Source organism: Molossus molossus, unplaced genomic scaffold, assembly GCF_014108415.1.
Source record: "Molossus molossus isolate mMolMol1 unplaced genomic scaffold, mMolMol1.p scaffold_m16_p_15, whole genome shotgun sequence".
Classification (NCBI taxonomy): domain Eukaryota; kingdom Metazoa; phylum Chordata; class Mammalia; order Chiroptera; family Molossidae; genus Molossus; species Molossus molossus.
In genome coordinates, this window is record NW_023425350.1 from 3610994 (window position 1) to 3629863 (window position 18870).

Genomic DNA, 18870 nt, shown 5'->3' on the forward strand with positions numbered 1-18870 from the left:
ACACCGACCCTCAGTCACACGGGCACGCGTGTCAATGTCACCGAAAGCAGGAGTGCAGCGGGGAGCACGCTCTCAGATCCCTGCAATGTGAACTATGTCCTTAGGTAAGAATGTTCACGAAGCAACACTCACTGAACAGCACGATGGAGACGAAAGGAATGGGAGAAGGTTTAATGAGAACTAGACACTTTAGACTTGAATCCCCCCTCTCTTTTTATTTGCTCACATCATAGCATTTATCACTGTATTTTAATTAGTTGTATCACTTCCACTGTTTTAAAATATCTTTTTAAATTTTTAACTCATAGAAAAGTTGTAAGAACAGGACAATAAATACCGAAATATATCTCACCTAGATTTACAAATAGTTAGCAAACGCGGTATATTGCTCTCTCTCCCCTCCCCTAAGATAATGTATTTTTGCTTGTAGGCCCTTTCAGTGGACAAAGCTAGGAGAAATCTCATTAAAAATTATGAGTTAATGTTTAATTATCTCCAAATTCAATCTAATACCTAGTGATCTTCCTCAATTTATTTCATTCAATATTTGTTTTTTTAATATGTTTTTATTGATTTTTTTAGAGAGAGAGGGAGAGACAGACAGAAACATCGATGTGAGAAAGAAACATTGATTGGCTGCCTCCTGCACGCCCCCTGCTGGGGATCAAGCCCACAACCCTGGCATGTGCCCTGATCAGGAATTGAACCAGGACCTCTCAGTCCATCCGACAATGCTCAATCCACTGAGCCACACCAGCCGGGTGTTTCATTCAATATTTGTAACCCCCATCACTGGCAACATACTGGTATGGATCTGCTGGGTAGAAAATCCAGGTTCCCCAAAATACCTCTTTCTGTGTTAATCTATTGTACTATCTACTCAAAACAATTTCAAAAACATAACCATACTATTACCAACAACAAACTTAAGTTCAAGATTTCTTTGCAGTTAATTTTTTCTTCAGAATATATTCTACTAAGAGAAAGAGTTAGAGTACTGAATTCAGAGGTGATTGGATTATTTATTTTCTCTGTATGGTTATGTTATCTATTTCATATATTCTTAAGGATCATTTCTTTCTGTTTACAGTCAATATTAGGACTTGCTTTATTCAATCCTTCCTACCTCTTTCTTTTGAATATGATTTAAAAAGTCAAACTATATAAAAACATACATTCAGAGATATCTCATCCCCCATCTAAGCATCCCCTATGGGTAAACATTTTCATTAGTTTCTGATTTATCTTCCAGTGGGTTTGTTTTATATTTTTACAAAAAAAAAAAAAAAGAATACACATCTAGTATTTATATATGGATGTTCTTGTTCCACCTTCTTTCTTATACAAACAGTAGCATGTTATATACTCTTTTGCACTTTGCATTTTTCACTTAATAACATATCCTGACAATTCCTCCATATCAAATCGTAAGAGTTTTTCCTCCCTTTTCTACAACTGCAAAATGCTCGATTACGGTAGAGGTGCCTCATCTAGTCAACCAACGGTCCTATCATCGTGCATCTAAGTCACGCTGCTACGGAGGCCGTCATATAAATGAGCTGCACAGCACTGAGAGCGACTGGAGGTGCACGTCTGGGGTAATTCCGTGAGTGTGACTGCTGGACAGAAAAGTAAATACACGTGAACTTGTTCACCACCGTACCTCCAGCATCCAGCAGCAGGGCCCCAAGCAGGACACATGTAATACATTTGTGTTGGATTGAACTGAAATGTAAACTTTTTAGAGGACTTGCGAAATCTTTTGGTCATTTTTAAGTCTTCTGCCTTTATCTACTGAGGGCACAGACTTTCCTTCACCGTTTACAGCCTCTTCACAGAATATGTGGGCCCAGTGCCTGGACCCCCAGCACAGCCCTTCCAGGGAGACACGTGGCCGACGCTGTACCCGACACAGCGGACCTCTACCCGCCACGTCCAAGCATTGTGTTTGTGTTCAGTTACAGGCGAGAACAGAGACTGACCTGAGTCCTATAATGCACCAAACCCAGAGACCGACACAGACTGTTCACTGTGTTGTAAAACACAGACTACAGGTAGGTAAACGGACAGAGGAGAAAAAGGAAAACTGGAAAGGGTGATCGCTAGGACTTTAAACAGGGAAAACTTGTTTTTTTGAAGGCAAAACATTGTATAAAAATAATATATGATAGCAATGCCTTTTATAGGTTAGCTGTTATTGAAGTAAGACAATCCATACTAAACAACTTACATATTAAATATTAAATAGAACATGACTGTCTTACAATGTTCTAGAAAGAAAAGGAGAACACAAAGATGCGAAAACGTCCAGCCCTCCACCCCCTCCTAGAAGGCCCCTTTCCGCAGTATTCGGACAGCACCGCAGCCGGGATGGAAACGAGGCCGCGGGCCGGGGAGACGGCGCCCCACGCACGGCCCAGGAGCACGTCCATTCAAGCCCCAGCTCCGCCGCTCGCTGGCTGTGAGCCTCTGGGCCAGGACCCGGGCCTCTGGCCACGCTCCCTCGTGCGGGGCCCGCAGCGCCGACTCGCATCCGCCCGCTGCCGGCTTCAGGCAGGAGGGAACCGGAAAGGCTCCGGAGTCCGGCTGGAAGAGCTCGGCCCCTGCGGAGCCGCGGGGTCCAAAGCGCCTGCACCTTTCCGATCCAGTCTTCCCGGGGTGACGCGGAGTCACCGAACCACCTCTCTGAGCTCTGCAGGGTCCGGCACCACGAAGGCACCATCGGGGAGCCTGGCGTGGAGGGAGGCTGGCACACAGGTGCCAGAGGAGAACACACCTATGTGAGCAGCCGCCCCCTCCTGACATAAGGCCCCACGAGACAACCAGCTCTCCTCCTACATTTTCAAGTTTCTTGAAACCAAGTATATTACTTAGGAACAACACCATCCAGACAGACTGAAATCTAAGAATCCGGTTCATAGTTCCTATATGAAGGCTTACCCTTTTCTGATATATATATATTTTTTACACAAAAGTAACTATTTCTCAGAAATAAAAGATGTCAAAGGACTAGCTGACCACATTAATTAGGGCTTTACGTAAAAATAACCATGTGAAAAATAAATCCCATTACATTGGTGGGAATTATTAAGTTAAAACTTTTAGAAAGTTATTTTAACTGTTTGATAATATCTGTGCTCACCTAGCAAACATTCATAATTACACAGTACCTGTGCTATGACGCCAACATTTATTCGTGAAATAAAAGGTATTTTACTGCACACCAATCACATCTCCTAAGATTTCTGAAACATCAAAGGACAGATGTAGTTCAGCGCCATCTCCTGGAGGCCTGTGGCAGTTACATATCACTGCCAGATACCGGACTACCACTACTTGGTTCAAACACCTGATTCAATTGAACATAAATTACACAGCAAAACTGAGAGATGCTCAAATCTGTAGACCGATCCTACAACCATCCCTACAATTCCAGAACTGGTTATCTATGTAAAAAACATTAACTAAAACATGTACATGAACAATGGGAATTGGAAAATAAGAAAATCATATGCTGACATTATTCTAAGGAAAGAAAAATTATTTGAAATCTTTTTTACTATATAAACTATACACTAAATGCTGTGAGATGTAATATTCCATTTACATGTTCAAAACAGTAGTTTCAATTTTACTGAGTTTCAGAAAACTATTTGTATTATGTTTTTTCTAAGAGATAGCTTATTTAGAATAGCAATTGAAAATTTTGAAGGGAGAACAGTTTAAGAGAGCTGTTGGACAATATGAAACATAACAACATCTATATCATAGGAGTTCCAGAAGAAGAAAAAAATGAGCAAGGGTTAGAGAATATATTTGAAAAAAGTGTTTGCAAAAAACTTCCCTAACTTGATAAAAGAAAAAGGCATACAAGTTCAGAAAGCATAGAGAATCCCAAGTAAGAAGAACCCAAGGAGGCCCACACCAAGACACATCATAATTAAAATACCAAAAATTAAAGACAAAGAGATAATTTTAAAGGCAGCAAGAGAAAAGCAACAGGTTACCTACACAGGAGCCCCCATAAGGCTATCAGCTGATTTCTCAACAGAAACACTACAGGCTAGAAGGGAATGGCATGAAGTATCCAAGGTAATGAAAAAAAAAAAAAAGATCTGAATCCAAGACTACTGTTTAGCAAGGCTATCATTCAAAATAGAAGGTGAAATAAAGAGCTTCCCAGACAAAAAAGGCTAAGGAAATATATTAGCACCAAACCAGCACTGCAAGAAGTGTTACAAGGACTGCTGCAATAAGCAGAAGAAATAGAGAGAGAAACATAGCCATAATAAATAAAAATGTCAATATATAAGTACATATCAATAACAACCTTAAATGCAAATATGGATTAAATGCTCCAATCAAAAGCCACAGAGTAGCTGAATGGATAAGAAACCATGACTCATATATATGTTGCTTACAAGAGACCCACCTCACAACAAAAGACTCACATGGGTTGAAAGTGAGAGATAGAGAAAAATGTTCCAAGCAAATGGAACTGAAAAAAAAGCTGGGGTAGCAATACTGATATTCGATAAAATAGACTTCAAAATGAAGGCCGTAACTAGAGACAAAAAGGTCACTACATAATATTGAACGGATCTATCCAACAGGAAGATCTAACCTTGGTAAATGTATATGCACCCAATATAGGAGCAACAAAATACATTTAAAAACTTCTGAAGGACTTCAAAGGAGAAACTGACAACAATACAATCATAGCAGGGGACTTCAACATCCCACTGACATCAGTGGATAGATCATCTAGACAAAACATTAACAAGGAAACAGAGACTCTAAATGATGCATTAGGTCAAATGGATTTAATAGATATCTAGAGAGAATTATACCCCAAAACTGCAGAATTCACATTCTTCTCGAGTGCATATGGGAGATTCTCAAAGATAGACCACATGTTAGAACACAAACTAAGTCTCTACAGTTCAAGAAGACTGAAATCATATCAAGCATCTTCTCAGATCACAATGGCATGAAACTAGAAATGTATTACAACAAAAACACTAAAAAGCATTCAAACACATAGAGGCTAAATAGCATGTTATTAAACAATGAACAGGTTACAAAGGAGATCGAGGAAGAAATTAAAAACTTCCAGGAAACAAATGAAAATGAACATACAACAACACACAATCTATGGGACGCAGCGAAAGCAGCCCTGAGAGGGAAGTTCATAGCACTGCAGGCCTCCCTCAAGAAACCAGAAAAATCTCTAATAGACTATCTAACCCTACAACTTAAAGAACTAGAAATTAAACAAAAAGAAAAACCCAGAGCAAGTAGGAGGAAAGAAACAGTAAAGGTCAGAGGGAAAATAAATGACATAGAGACTGAAAAAAACAATTCAAAAGATAAATGAATCAAAGAGTGGATCCTTTTAAAAGATAAACAAGATTAATGAACCTTTACCCAGACTCACCAAGAAACAAAGAGAGAGGACCCAAATAAACAAAATCAGAAATGAAAAAGAAGTAACAACTGACACCACAGAAATACAAAGGATTAAAAATACTATGAACAATTATACACCAACAAATTGGACAATCTAGGCAAAATGGACAAATTTCTAGAATCACAGTCTCCCTAAATTGAACTGGGAAGACACAAAAAAATTGAATAGACCAATAACAACTAAGGAATTTTAAAATGTAATCAATAAACTCCTAGCAAACAAAAGCCCAGGCCTGGATAGTTTCACAGGAAAGTTTTATGGAACATTCAAAGAAGAACTAACACCCACCCTCCTCAAATTATTCCAAAGAATTCAAGATAAAGAAGATTTCCAAACTCTTTTTATGAGGCCAGCATAACCCTAATTCCAAAACCAGATAAAGACACTACAAAGAAAGAAAACTACAGGCCAATATCCCTGATGAACATAGATGCCAAAATCCTTAACAAAATATTAGCAAATCGAATCCAGCAATACATTTCAAAAATTATTTACCATGACTAAGTGGGATTCGTCCCAGGGATGCAAGGCTACAATATTCACAAATAAAAAAATGTGATACACCATATAAACAAAATGAAAAAACCATATGATCATATCAACAAACGCTGAAAAAGCATTTGACAAAATCCAGCACCCATTTCTTATTAAAATGCTCAGCAAAGTGGGAATACAGAGATTATATCTCAACACAATAAAGGCCATAAATGACAAACCTACGGCCAACATCATACTCAAAGAACAAAAACTAAAAGCATTTCCCTTAAGAACAGGAACAAGACAGAGATGCTCACTTTCACCACTCTTATTTAACATAGTACTGGAAGTCTTAGCCACAATAATCAGACAAGAAGAAAAAATAAAAAGGATCCAAATCGGACAGGAAGAAGTGAAACTGTCATTATTTGCAGATGACATGATATTGTACATAGAAAACCATAAAGACTCTACCAAAAATCTACTAGATTTAATCAATGAATTTGGCAAAGTAGCAGGATATAAAATTATCTTTCAGAAATCAATGGCATTCTTATACACCGATAATGAACCCTCAGAAAGCGAAATTAAAAAAACAATCCCATTTACCATTGCAACAACTAAAATACCTAGGAATACATTTAACCAAGGAGATAAAAGAACTGTTCTCAGAGAACTACAGGACATTTATAAAAAGAAACAGTCATGTGGGTGGCAACCACTCGATGTATCCCTTTCACATCAATGTTTCTCTCTCTCTCTCCCTCCCTCCCGCTCTGTCTAAACAAAAAATGTCCTCAGGTGAGAATAAAAAAATAAAATAAAATAAGAAAAAAAGAAACAGAGGAAGATATTATGAAGTGGAAACAGCCCTGGCCAGTTTGGCTCAGCGGTTAGAGCGTCGGCCTGTGGTCCAGAGAGACCTGGCTTCGGTTCCCGCTAAGGGCGCATACCTCGATTGCAGTTTGTCCCTGGCCCTGGTTGGCCATGTGGGTGACAGTCACTCGATGAGTCCCTTTCAGGTAGATGTTTCTCTCTCTCTCTCTTCCTCTCTCTCCCTCCCACTCTATCTGAACAACAACAACCACAACAAAAGGAAAAATGTCCTTTTGTTGGGTGAGGATAAAAAATAAAATAAAAAAGTGGAAATATATACCATATTAATGGATTGGAAAAATCAACATCATTAAAATGTCCATACTACCCAAAGCAATCTACAGAGTCAATGCAATCCCTATTAAAGTACCAACAGCATATTTCACAGATCTATAACAAATACTCCAAAAGTTTATGCGGAACCATAAAAGACCCAAATAGCCACAGCAATCTTGAAAAAGAAGAACAAAGTGGGAGGGATCACAAAACCAGGTATCAAGTCATACTACAAAGCCATCATACTCAAACCAGCCTGGTACTGGCACAAGAACCGGCATATATATCAATGGAACAAAACAGAGAACCCAGTTATCTACCCAAGACAGCATGCACAATTAATATTCGACAATGGAAGCAAGAGCATACAACAGAGAAAAGACAGTCTCTTTAATAAATGGTGTTGGGAAAATCGGATGGCTACATGCAAAAAAATGAAACTAGACCACCAATTTACACCATCACACAAGAATAAACTCAAAATGGATAAAAGATTTAAATGTAACCCATGAAATCATAAAAATCCTAGAAGAAAATGTAGGCAAAAAAATCTCAGACTATACATCACCTAGGGCAAGAGAAACAAAGGAAAAAAATAATAAATGGGACTACATCAAACTAAAAAACTTCTGCACGGCAAAAGAAACCAGCATCAGAATGAAAAGGAAGCCCTCTTTCTGGGAGAACATATTTGCCAACAATACATTGGATAAGGAGTGAATATCCAAAATATATAGAGTACTCCTACAACAAGAGAAAGACAAACAATCCAATTAAAAACTGGGCAGACGCCCTGGCCAGTTTGGCTCAGCGGTTAGAGCGTCGGCCTGCGGTCCGGAGAGACCCGGGTTCGGTTCCCGCTAAGGGCACGTACTTCGGTTGCAGTTTGTCCCCGGCCCTGGTTGGTCGTGCGGGTGGCAGCCACTCGATGTGTCCCTTCACGTCGATGTTTCTCTCTCTCTCTCTCCCTTCCTCTCTCTCCCTCCCACTCTATCTGTACAAAAAATGGAAAAATATCCTCGGGTGAGGATAAAAAAAAAAAAAACTGGGCAGAGGACCTGAATAAACACTTCTCTAAATAGGACATACAAATGGCTAGGAAACATAGAAAAAATGTTCAACATCTCTAATCATCAGAGAGATGCAAATTAAAATGACTATGAGATATCACCTCATACATGGCAGAATGTTGGCCATGAACAAATCCTCAAACAACAAGTACTGGCGAGGGTGTGGAGAAAAGGGGACTCTAGCACACTACTGGTGGGAATGTAGACTGGTGCAGCCACTATGGAAAACAATATGGTGTTTCCTCAAAAAATTAAAAATGGAACTGCCGTTTGACCCAGTGACCCCACTTCTGGGAATATATCCCAAGAAGCCTGAAACACCAATCAGAAAGAACATATGCACCCCTATGTTCATAACAGTTTTAGCTATTTACAATAACTAAGATCTGGAAACGGCCCAAGGGCCCATCAGTAGATGAGTAGATAAAAAAGCTGTGGTACATGTACACAATGGAGTACTATGCAGCTGTAAGAAAGAAAGATCTCTTACCCTTTGAGATGACATGGAGGGACCTGGAGAGTATTGTGCTAAGCGAAATAAGCCACTCAGAGAAAGACAAGTACCACATGATCTCATTTATTTGTGGGACACAGTGAACAAAGTAAGCTGTCGACCAAAAGAGATCCAGAGCCATGGAAGTAGGGAGCAGACTAACAAACCTCAGAGGGATGGGGTGGAAAGAGATAAACCAAAGCACTTATATGCATATATGAACAACCAATGGACACAGACATTAGGTTTGGGGAAAGCAGGAGGGGGGTATGGGAGCAGGAAGAAGAGGTTCAATGGGGAAAAGGGGGGCACATCTGTAATACTTTCAACAATATAGAAAATAAAAAGGGACGTGCACCTGCACTAGTGAACAGGACGTGCACCCGTGCTAACAGAAGGGACGTGCACCTGCGCTAGTGAACAGGACGTGCACCTGCGCTAACAGAAGGGACGTGCACCCGCGCTAGCTAGCGGAGGGGACGTGCACCTGTGCTAACAGAAGGGACGTGCACCCGCGCTAGCTAGCGGAGGGGACGTGCACCTGTGCTAACAGAAGGGACGTGCACCCGCGCTAGCTAGCGGAGGGGACGTGCACCTGTGCTAACAGAAGGGACGTGCACCCGCGCTAGCTAGCGGAGGGGACGTGCACCTGTGCTAACAGAAGGGACGTGCACCCGCGCTAGCTAGCGGAGGGGACGTGCACCTGTGCTAACAGAAGGGCCGTGCACCCGCGCTAGCTAGCGGAGGGGACGTGCACCTGCGCTAGTGAACAGGACGTGCACCTGTGCTAACAGAAGGGCCGTGCACCCGCGCTAGCTAGCGGAGGGGACGTGCACCCGCGCTAACAGAAGGGACGTGCACTTGCGCTAACACAGCTCCAAAAGTCAACGATTAGTGAGAATCATCCATGAATTTGGAAGTGTCCATTTTATACATAATATTCTGTATTCATTGCTCATTCTAACTAACATTAAAATAAGGAGATCAAGTACCTTTCGTAGATGGTCTTCAGGGTCATCTGGTCTGGAAGACCTTCAGTCTCTTCCAGATGCAGGATGAGCCATGAAGTCCGGTAGGGCCACTGCTCGGTGAGGTTGATCCAGCTGGCAAGTCTGTCCCAGCTGAAACTGATCTGATTGGCCCTCAGTAATCGTCCTTTAAGGAACACAAGAACATTTCTGAATTAATGGATGTGTAATGTTATGTTAAGAAAAACATTTAGCATATTCACAAATAAATTAACTTTCCTACATCTTTAAAATTTGCCACTTAATTTACACAACGAACTCAAACCATGTGTATGTGGATGTGTATGTACAGCTTCCGTGCTCCAAGGGCCCTGCTAGGGGGCCGCTCCAGCTCTAATGTGATCTTCTGTGAGGCCCCCCGCTGCTGCGCTGACCACCTGCCTGACACGTGCACACAGGCAAACCTCTGAGCGCTGTCCAGTCGGTCCTGACACGCCCACGCCACACAGCGGCCCGGCACCGGCCCTGGCCCCTCGAAAGCAGAGCCTTGGAGCCTGCTGACGGGCCTTTCTGGCTCCTTCGTGGTGGGCGTGCCGACCGCACACTCTCACTTTCAGGCACTCGGGGCGGCCTATGTGAATAACCCACCGGTGAGATCTAATTTGTTTACGACAGTCCGTCTCTCCCTGGGGTTTTCTGAGAACCCCAGTTCAGAGTCCTGACAGGGGCCAAGCTTCCTGTGGACAGCTGCAATCCTCGAACTTTTAGAACTGATGCCTTGCTTTTCTGCCTCATTTTATCCTTGATTTCGTGGGGATTTTGAGCTGAAGATATTGCTGCTTTTTAATTTAAACACTATCAGTTTTACTTGGTCATTATCAGTTCAGCTGAGATCTAGATTAAGATGTATTTGTTTCAGCTCAAATAGGAATTGTCCCTTTCCCTACTACTGACAAACAAGCCCCCATCCAATTCTTCCATCCTCAGACCCTCCCTCCCTCAGCCTATCTGCTGTTCACGCCAACTACATGACCCTCGCCGACTTCCTTTTCCTCGCGGGGGCTGGTCTGCTAGGTCAGTGACAGGGCCTCTATTCCACCCAATGAAACCTGAGATGAAATAAAAGATTTTTTTAAATCGTGAAGTTTTAAAATAACAGTGCACAACTGAGCGTTGATTTTTGTTGTCAAAACTACCGCTGGTTTTACTAAATACACTTCATGCAAATGAAAGTGGCATTTAGCAAAATGAACACATATGCACAGTACATCCCTTTGTTTCTGAAACTGAACTGCTTTGTTAATGTTAAAGCTTATTATGTACCAAAGGACAGTAAGAATCAGTCACCTGTCACAGAAACAATATTAAGTAATCTTCTCATGGTCTGAGGACTTATGTCACTGAACCAGTCCTCCGTCACCAGCAGCTTCGTAAGGTCGAAGGACATCTGCCGGGTGACAGCTCGCTGCATCTGCCTTCTTCGGTAAGTGTCCTGAAGTGACAGAGGTCGGTGAGAGCGGCCCACACTGCAAGTCTTGAGACTTTTTGCGAAGTTAACATGTGCATGTCAACAGCAGCCCTCTAGACCCGCAGCCAGAGGAAGGTCACGTGCTGACAAACCCCACGCCCTGAGCCGACCCGGCCAGCAGGGGAAGTAACACCCAGCTCCCGGCAACGCCATGGTGGCACCGCGGACGGAGTCCGCTCTGTAGCTGTGCGGGCAGAGAGCGTGGGCCGTGAAGAGTATACACAAGCAGAATTACATAGAGAGAGTTCAATTCGAACTCTGGTAGGAGCTCGGGATTCACAGGAGCCCTGAAATGACAAGGCAATAACTCCTTGTCTAGGTTTAAGGGGTCAGCATTTTGAGTTTTCAGTTACTTTTTAACGTGTGGCAACAGGCTCAGCTGCTCTAACTATCCTCGTGTCTGCATTAAATGCACAGAATGAAAGTAATCAAATCAATTAAAGGCACTCTGTTGGGTGGGGCAGGGTATGGAACCCACCTAATAAGAGGAGCAACAGGCACAACCAAGGCGCCCTCTCATCAAAGGCCATGAACCAAGGGAGTGGCGGGCCCAGTCATAGGGAGGACACGAGTCCCGACTCCCAGGACAATGGTAACTCACACCCGGCTCTTGTTTAGTGTCATCTACTGTCGTTCACATTAATTTTGCATCCATGCTTGCATAGGGTAGAGGCAAAATGTCAAAATGTCCCTGAAGACACAGTTTTAATGTAAAATATTCCAATTTAATAGTGACAAACTTAAAAACAAACAAAAAATAGTGCCCATCAATGCCAGCCCACCTGGCCCTCCCCGAGGGGCACTGTGACTGGACTCACCTGCCAGTGGACAGCTTCTGGTCTGCAGTACTCCCTTGTTCCACACAAAGAGAGTTCTGGGAGTGGGGCAGGTCAGGGACAACTAGAGCTTCCCAGGAGAAACCCCCGGTGGCTGGGAAGGGCACAGAGTCACTGCGGGTACCGCAGACAGCCACACCTCAAACGCTAGGGAAGGAGGCCACCGGGGACAGAGCAAGGGCTCCTCACACGACAAGCCCCCTCCTCCCTCCCAGCTGTGGTGCGGCGGGCCCTGGGACGGCACAGGTTCTCAGTGCTGGCGACACCGTCTGGGGGGCTCGAAAGCTCCCTCGCAGACTCTGATTCGGCTGCTCTGGAGTCTGCCGCAGCACGTGGACTGACAACAGGTGGGAGAGGACAGGGACTCCTACGCAACTTACAGCTGTGGCTGTAGGCTCAGACATTCCCTGAACACCGCTGACGCCAAAAGGACATTCAACCATAAAATATATTTGATGAGCTGAGTGCAGTGTTTACAAAAGATTATTAAGTGACATCACCATAGTTTCCTCTGAGTAACAACAATACAAGCAGGCGACTCAGAGGAAACAGCGCCTTACCCGTCTATTGAGGGCTGTCTTGCTGCCAAGTTTCGTCATCTCTCCGAGGCTGATTTGTGAAACTCGTCTGTCAGCATCATCCTGCACCCCTGAAAGAATTCAGCAAGGGCACCGTTTGTACTGGCATTCTGTTGTAGGTGACAGTCAAAGGGAAGTAAGCTGCCAACAATGTTCTTCAAGGTAAAAGGCGACTCACCCTAAAAACAACAGAACTCCTCAACCCCAAAGAACCGAGGAACCTGACTCTACCTGCAGCATCCGAGCACGGAATGTCTCCGTTCGTGGCTGAAGTCACAAGATACTTTTTTGCGTTGCTCAGCCCACGACTGTTAAGGAAGACAGGCAGATGGACGATGTTCCGCATGTAGTCATGCCCATTGATGTTTGAGTCTCGAAGCACGCTGTTGAGGTTCTGGTTAATTGCCTTTATAATAATGTGTGGATCACTTGCAAAAATGGCAATGAATGGACCTTTTGAAAACAGAACTCGGACCTGTGGTAGAAGAAATGTATAATCACAACATCAATTTTAAATTATCCAACATAATAAAATAAACTCTTCAAAATCTATTATCCTCTGATGACTATATTTTTTAAAAACTGTTTTTCATCAAAATAATATTCTATATAAAACCAATTTTATAGAAGTCTCAATCTGATTTTTCATCACCTGACAATCTTCACCAGCTGACAGTGATAAACCTCCAAAGAAAACAAGTAATCCTGTCTTATTTTGAGACACTTACGGTCTACATAAGATCAACATGCATGAGAAACACTTGTGAGGAGGTACTGGGCACACTGGTCTCTGTCGCTTCGACACATCTGACAGAGCCACCAGGTGCCGACTGGGACAGGACTCCGAGCCCTGGGCCTGCTCTGCTCGTTCCAACCAGACTGTCTGCAGAGAACAGCTGAGGCCACACGGCGGACGGCCCAGCTCCTCCGCTCCTTCCCCCTTCGCCCTGCCAGGGAGCTAAAACCACCAGACCTGTTTGAGATGAAATATTTCTCTTGCTACAATCTGCATAAAATGGCTCTTTTTACAAAAGAAAAGTACTACTCTAGTCCACAGAGCTATGCATGACGTCATTTCCCTCAGCACGCGTGACAATGACAGAGACGTACAGTGTCCAGCATCTGGAGCACTTTGTCCTGCTCACAGGCGTCTAAGCCGTCGATGATGACCACCAGCCTGGTCTGGTTCTGCGTGAAGCTGTCGATGGTCTTCGCCATCCTGGCCATCAGCTCCACCTCACACTTCAGAACCTGAGAGAGAGGCCAGACAGCGGTGAGTACGGGGGAGCTCAGCTCATTGCTGAAGGGTCCCGACCGACGTCGCCTAACGGGAAGAAAAGAAATCCAGTCCTCACTGCCAGCGCGTCTGCTGAGAACACACGGAGTGCTTCAGCACGTGCCAGCGACTTCACAGAGCTGGGAGCATGTCACCCTTACGGCGAGGGACACCGAGTCACAGCCACTTTTTATTTAGATTATTAAACTGGGCTGAGGACTTCTTTCCAAGATCACATTCTTTGAGTGTTAATCCTAAGATCTGAATGCAAATCTAAATGATCAAACCACAGCTGGCTTCCTGAGGGGACACCTTGACCAAAGGACGGGGCTGCAGAAACGGTAGGCAGTCCCTTTGGTCCTAAGAGTTGGCCCTGTTCTGCGTTGGCGGTTCAACCTGCTCACTCTGTCAGGCTCCAGAGCAGCGGTTCTCCACCTTCCCAATGCCCGACCCTTTGACACAGCGCCTCCTGTTGCGCGTGGGCGTGTCTGCGCGTGGGCGGACCCGCCTGGAGGTGGACAGAGGAGCGGTGTCTCGGTTCAAAGACCACTGGAAATATGTGTTTTCCGATGGTCTTAGGCGACCCCTGTGAAAGGGTCGTTCGACCCCCACAGGGGTTGCGCCCCGCAGGCTGAGAACCGCTGCTCTAGAGGAACCTGTATTATTAGTAATGGATTACCACCGTGAAGTAATCAACTTGCTAACTCCTTTGAGTACCTTATAAAAGTCTATTTTATAAAAACATGTTCTCGTTACAACTTTTTCCAGTTTAAATATGCATTTCCACAGGAAAATCTGGGTTAAAACAAACAAACAAACAAAAACAACGCAACAGTGTAACATTTAGAGTCCACGTCCAAAGCCCCAGGAGCGCCATGGGGCACCCTCGCGGTCACGGTCTAACCACTGCGCTCACCTTCATGAAGCCCTCGCCTTTCAGCTTGTGCAGCTTGTTGGCAGCGCTGTGGAGGCGTTTCCTCTGAGAGCTCAGGAGAGAGCCCAGCACCTGCCACCAGGTGCGACAGTTCAGCACGAAGGCCAGCCCCACGACAGACGCGATGGCTATGAGGACAGCGTTCACTGTCAGATGTCTTGTGTCAACTCTGAACACAGCCAGAAGAGTGACCCCAGCAATAACGCAGCCAAGCACGAACAGGAAGATGACGAAAGACGGCAGACAGCACGTCCTCTTCCATTTCTTCTTACCTGCGACACAAGTGACCGTCAGTTACGTGCGTGCCGAGCATCCAGGACATCCTCGCCGTCTCAGTGACGGCCTACGACACAGTGGATGTTCACTTCATCTTCATCGCACCCTGACCCCCACGCACACAGAGGAGGAGGAGGAGGGAGGGAGTCCTACCCTGCGTGTCTTCAGTCTTGAACACTCGAAAAAGCCTGCTGGCCAGGAAGCCAAACTCCCTCTCGCAAGCGTCCGAGAGCGTCGCAATCATCTCGGCCATCGACGTTTCCCCGCCGACACTGGACAGCCGGTTGTAGTCTGTGAACAAGAACCTGGAGGGAGGAGACATCCCTCAGATCTCTAACGAAACCTTTTCCACAGACCTCATCCCCGTGTCCTTCCCCGTGTTCTCTCTCTGTCTCTTCCAAAAGACTGGTTTTCAAATTCTAAGGAGGGAAAGGAACTTGAAATTAGGTATCTTCACTTCTACCATCTTACACACTTTTCTTTGGAAAGACAGCGAAAAAGTCAGGTGTAGCCAAGTGCTATGAAGTGACCGACTCAAGGAGAAGAGGAAGAAGGTCATGACAGGGTTCAGGCGAGGAAGCAGACATCCCAGCAGGCTTCACGATACAATCGAAAGGTGGCACCCACGTCAGGATGCAGCCAAACGGCTGCACTGCAGACGTTTTCTAAGTACCTACTGGAATCCTGAGGAAATAGTATAGCGCTAAGGAATGCAATGCCCTTTTAAAATTCAAGTTTTAGAATGTCTTATTTATGACTTAAACATTTACCAGGGATTTAAAAATAAGTTATAAAACCGTCATTTCACCGTTGTTCTTGGAAATGCTAACTTGCTTCCACCTGAACTCTCTGAATGCTCAGTGTCTCCGTACTGGCTCCTTCCCCCCGTCCACCCGACACCCCATCCCCACCCAGCAGATGAGCATGGCTCCTTCCCCCCGTCCACCCCAGCACCACATCCCCACCCAGCAGATGAGCATGGCTCCTTCCCCCCGTCCACCCCGGCACCGCATCTCCACCCAGCAGATGAGCATGGCTCCTTCCTCTCCGTCCACCCCGGCACCGCATCCCCACCCAGCAGATGAGCATGGCTCCTTCCCCCTGTCCACCCGACACCCCATCCCCACCCAGCAGATGAGCATGGCTCCTTCCCCCCGTCCACCCCGGCACCACATCTCCACCCAGCAGATGAGCATGGCTCCTTCCCCCCGTCCACCCCGGCACCGCATCCCCACCCAGATGAGCATGGCTTTCAGAACAGTCTAGGTCACGCTGCTCTGCACTCTGTGGTCTTCGCTTAGGCTACTTTAATTGTTCTAACTTTTAAAAATAATACCACCTTGTTAGTTATTTTTAAATCTTTTTCTTAATACTTTATCTATTACCTGTAAGCTTACTTCTTTATCTTTCTTATATTACAGCTGTGATATTTTATGTGGTTTGGCCTATTTATTTTCATCTTAAATTACATATATTTTATCTGAACAATAGTTTAAAAATCCTTACTTTTCGTGCATATTCAATCCTGCTAGCTTCTCCTGAATCCCTTCCGCCCTCCGCTCTCTAGCCTCTCACTGGAGGCCTCGCCTCCCTTCCCTGCTGGGCCTGCCTGCTCCCCGCCTTCCCGAGCCCGAGCTGCTTCCGCACTCCTCTCCCGTGTGACACGCCTGATCATTCCGCACTCCTCTCCCGTGTGACAGGCCTGATCATTCCGCACTCCTCTCCCGTGTGACACGCCTGATCATGTCGGGGAGGAAGGCAGATACGCTCCACCGAGGAGGACAGCGGGCTCGGGCACAGCTGTGCCGAGGCCACACGCCAGCACAGAGGCCCCGGGGCCCCCGAGCTGGTGCCCTTCCCCGGCAGGTGCGATGGCTGGCAGCAGGTGCCGCGAGGGAGCAGGCTCACGTGTGATCAGGCACAGCTGTGCCGAGGCCACACGCCAGCACAGAGGCCCCGGGCCCCCCGAGCTGGTGCCCTTCCCCGGCAGGTGCGATGGCTGGCAGCAGGTGCCGCGAGGGAGCAGGCTCACGTGTGATCAGGGCGCGGCATTCAGGCTGAACGGATTCTGCACGGAAGGGTGACTGTGATCCTGCTGCACAGACCCCATACGCAGTGCTCCCCGCATGGACTCGACCAGGGCAGGGCTGTGCGTTTTATTAAGTTCAAGGGACCAAGGTTTTTTGAAACGTACACTGAGAGATGATGCACTGTACCTTTATTTTGCTTCATGTATTGACAGTTCCCTCTGTCAAAGGGCCAACTCACCTCACAGGTAAAGCTTTGGTGGTCTGCTCTGGCAATTCGGGTGGATTCACAAACATCAGTTTGAGGAGGAGTTCCAAATACCCAATGTGTCTTGCCAATCTGGTGCTGAGGACCCAGGCCCAATTCCAACTCTCTCCTTCCCTTCGCCCGCCAAAGTAAATGACAGCTGAAATGCAGTGTTAAAAATCATCCAAAACAATCCTCAGTCAAGCAGCCCCTCTCCAAACAGTCCAGTACAAGTCCACCCAGCAGGTGCACAGCTCCTCACGGTCCCACACGACCTCCTAGTCACACCCCAGAACTCCCCAGTGACTTCACCTCCGACATACGGAAGGTACTGAGAAATGCAGAGCTAACAGATGAAGGGATGATGTAAGGGAGATAGCCTTAAACAGAAACATCACCTCGTTTAGATGTCAATGAAATAACTTTGCGTGTGTCACTATTTGCAACTGTTGAAGTTACCAGTTCCTCCAACAGTAAATCTATTTCCTTTCTACAACTGAAGATATCCCAAGGACAGAGATTATATATATGTTTTACTTGGCTTTTATATAAAATAAAAATTACAATCATGATCAAAATGCTCGAGAGCATGCTAGGGGAAGGCCATGAAGACTTATTTTCAAAACAAGATGTAAATATAAATCAATACTTAACACATAAAAGGATAAGTACCATAAACTAGAGCTCTGCTTCGATATTAACAAGTAGAACACGGCTTTAAAGCTAATCCAGCCAGGCTGTGGGCACTGTTCCGCCAGGCCAACTTACAGAAGGGCAAAAAGATCAATTTCTAACCTAGTTATGGAAATCACAGATTTTAAGAGACAGATATAAATAATCTTCTAAGTAAAACAATGAGTCTTGACATTTTCCACATGTTTGAAAAACATAAAAAGCAAAGACTCACCAAAAAATATGTACAAGAGAGCCAGAAAGCTCAGTGACACCGCTATTCCGAGGTTTGGGTCAACTGTAAACGCAAACAGTAACCCCAGCCCTCCACAGAGCAGCAGGGTCAGAAACACTACCAGCCACGAGAACTGAAAGAGAGGTTCAATCTGTTGTCCTGCAAAAGTCTTCATTTCATCTGAAAGCAAAATTAATATCAAAACATTATTCCTGTTTTAAGATCTACAACTCCTACCTCAATTGGAAATGTTCACATTTGAACATACACACTTACTGGGCACTTCCTACGTCCCTAGCTAGGCTGCTTCATCGCCAGGTCAGCGATGCTCTTTGATCAGCACCCATTCCCTGGGGCACCGGCCGGCTGGCTCACCCTCTCCTGCTTCGTGTGATGATGCACAAAGAAGCCCTTTTGCAGATGCTCCACTGTCGAGGTTTTGTTGATATTTATGTTTTGTGGTTTGTATTCCACAAGCAACAAGGTCTTGTTTCCGCACGTAAACTGAAACCCTCCCTTTGCTGTGTCTTCACTAGGGAGCCCCGCCCGCGTTCCTCTCTGAGGCTCCCCCTCGCCCCTTCTCCCTCTCACCACGTTGGAGAGTCCCAGCTCTTCAAGGTGTGTGTTGAGC

At 45.3% G+C, this 18870-nt stretch overlaps 1 protein-coding gene across 4 annotated transcripts in view; it reads right to left on the reverse strand.

The window, feature by feature from the left end:
* KIDINS220 (kinase D interacting substrate 220) overlaps nucleotides 1-18870 on the reverse strand; it is an 87109-nt gene that overhangs the window by 42119 nt on the left and 26120 nt on the right. For all 4 annotated transcript variants that reach the window (XM_036262221.1, XM_036262222.1, XM_036262223.1 and 1 more), the window contains exons 14-22: nucleotides 18240-18419; nucleotides 17327-17492; nucleotides 15212-15363; nucleotides 14765-15054; nucleotides 13683-13823; nucleotides 12804-13047; nucleotides 12555-12643; nucleotides 10978-11122; nucleotides 9655-9817 (exon numbers count right to left, since the gene is read on the reverse strand). In XM_036262221.1, coding sequence (XP_036118114.1) covers nucleotides 9655-9817; nucleotides 10978-11122; nucleotides 12555-12643; nucleotides 12804-13047; nucleotides 13683-13823; nucleotides 14765-15054; nucleotides 15212-15363; nucleotides 17327-17492; nucleotides 18240-18419 — 1570 coding nt within the window. The remainder of the gene's footprint in view (nucleotides 1-9654; nucleotides 9818-10977; nucleotides 11123-12554; nucleotides 12644-12803; nucleotides 13048-13682; nucleotides 13824-14764; nucleotides 15055-15211; nucleotides 15364-17326; nucleotides 17493-18239; nucleotides 18420-18870) is intronic.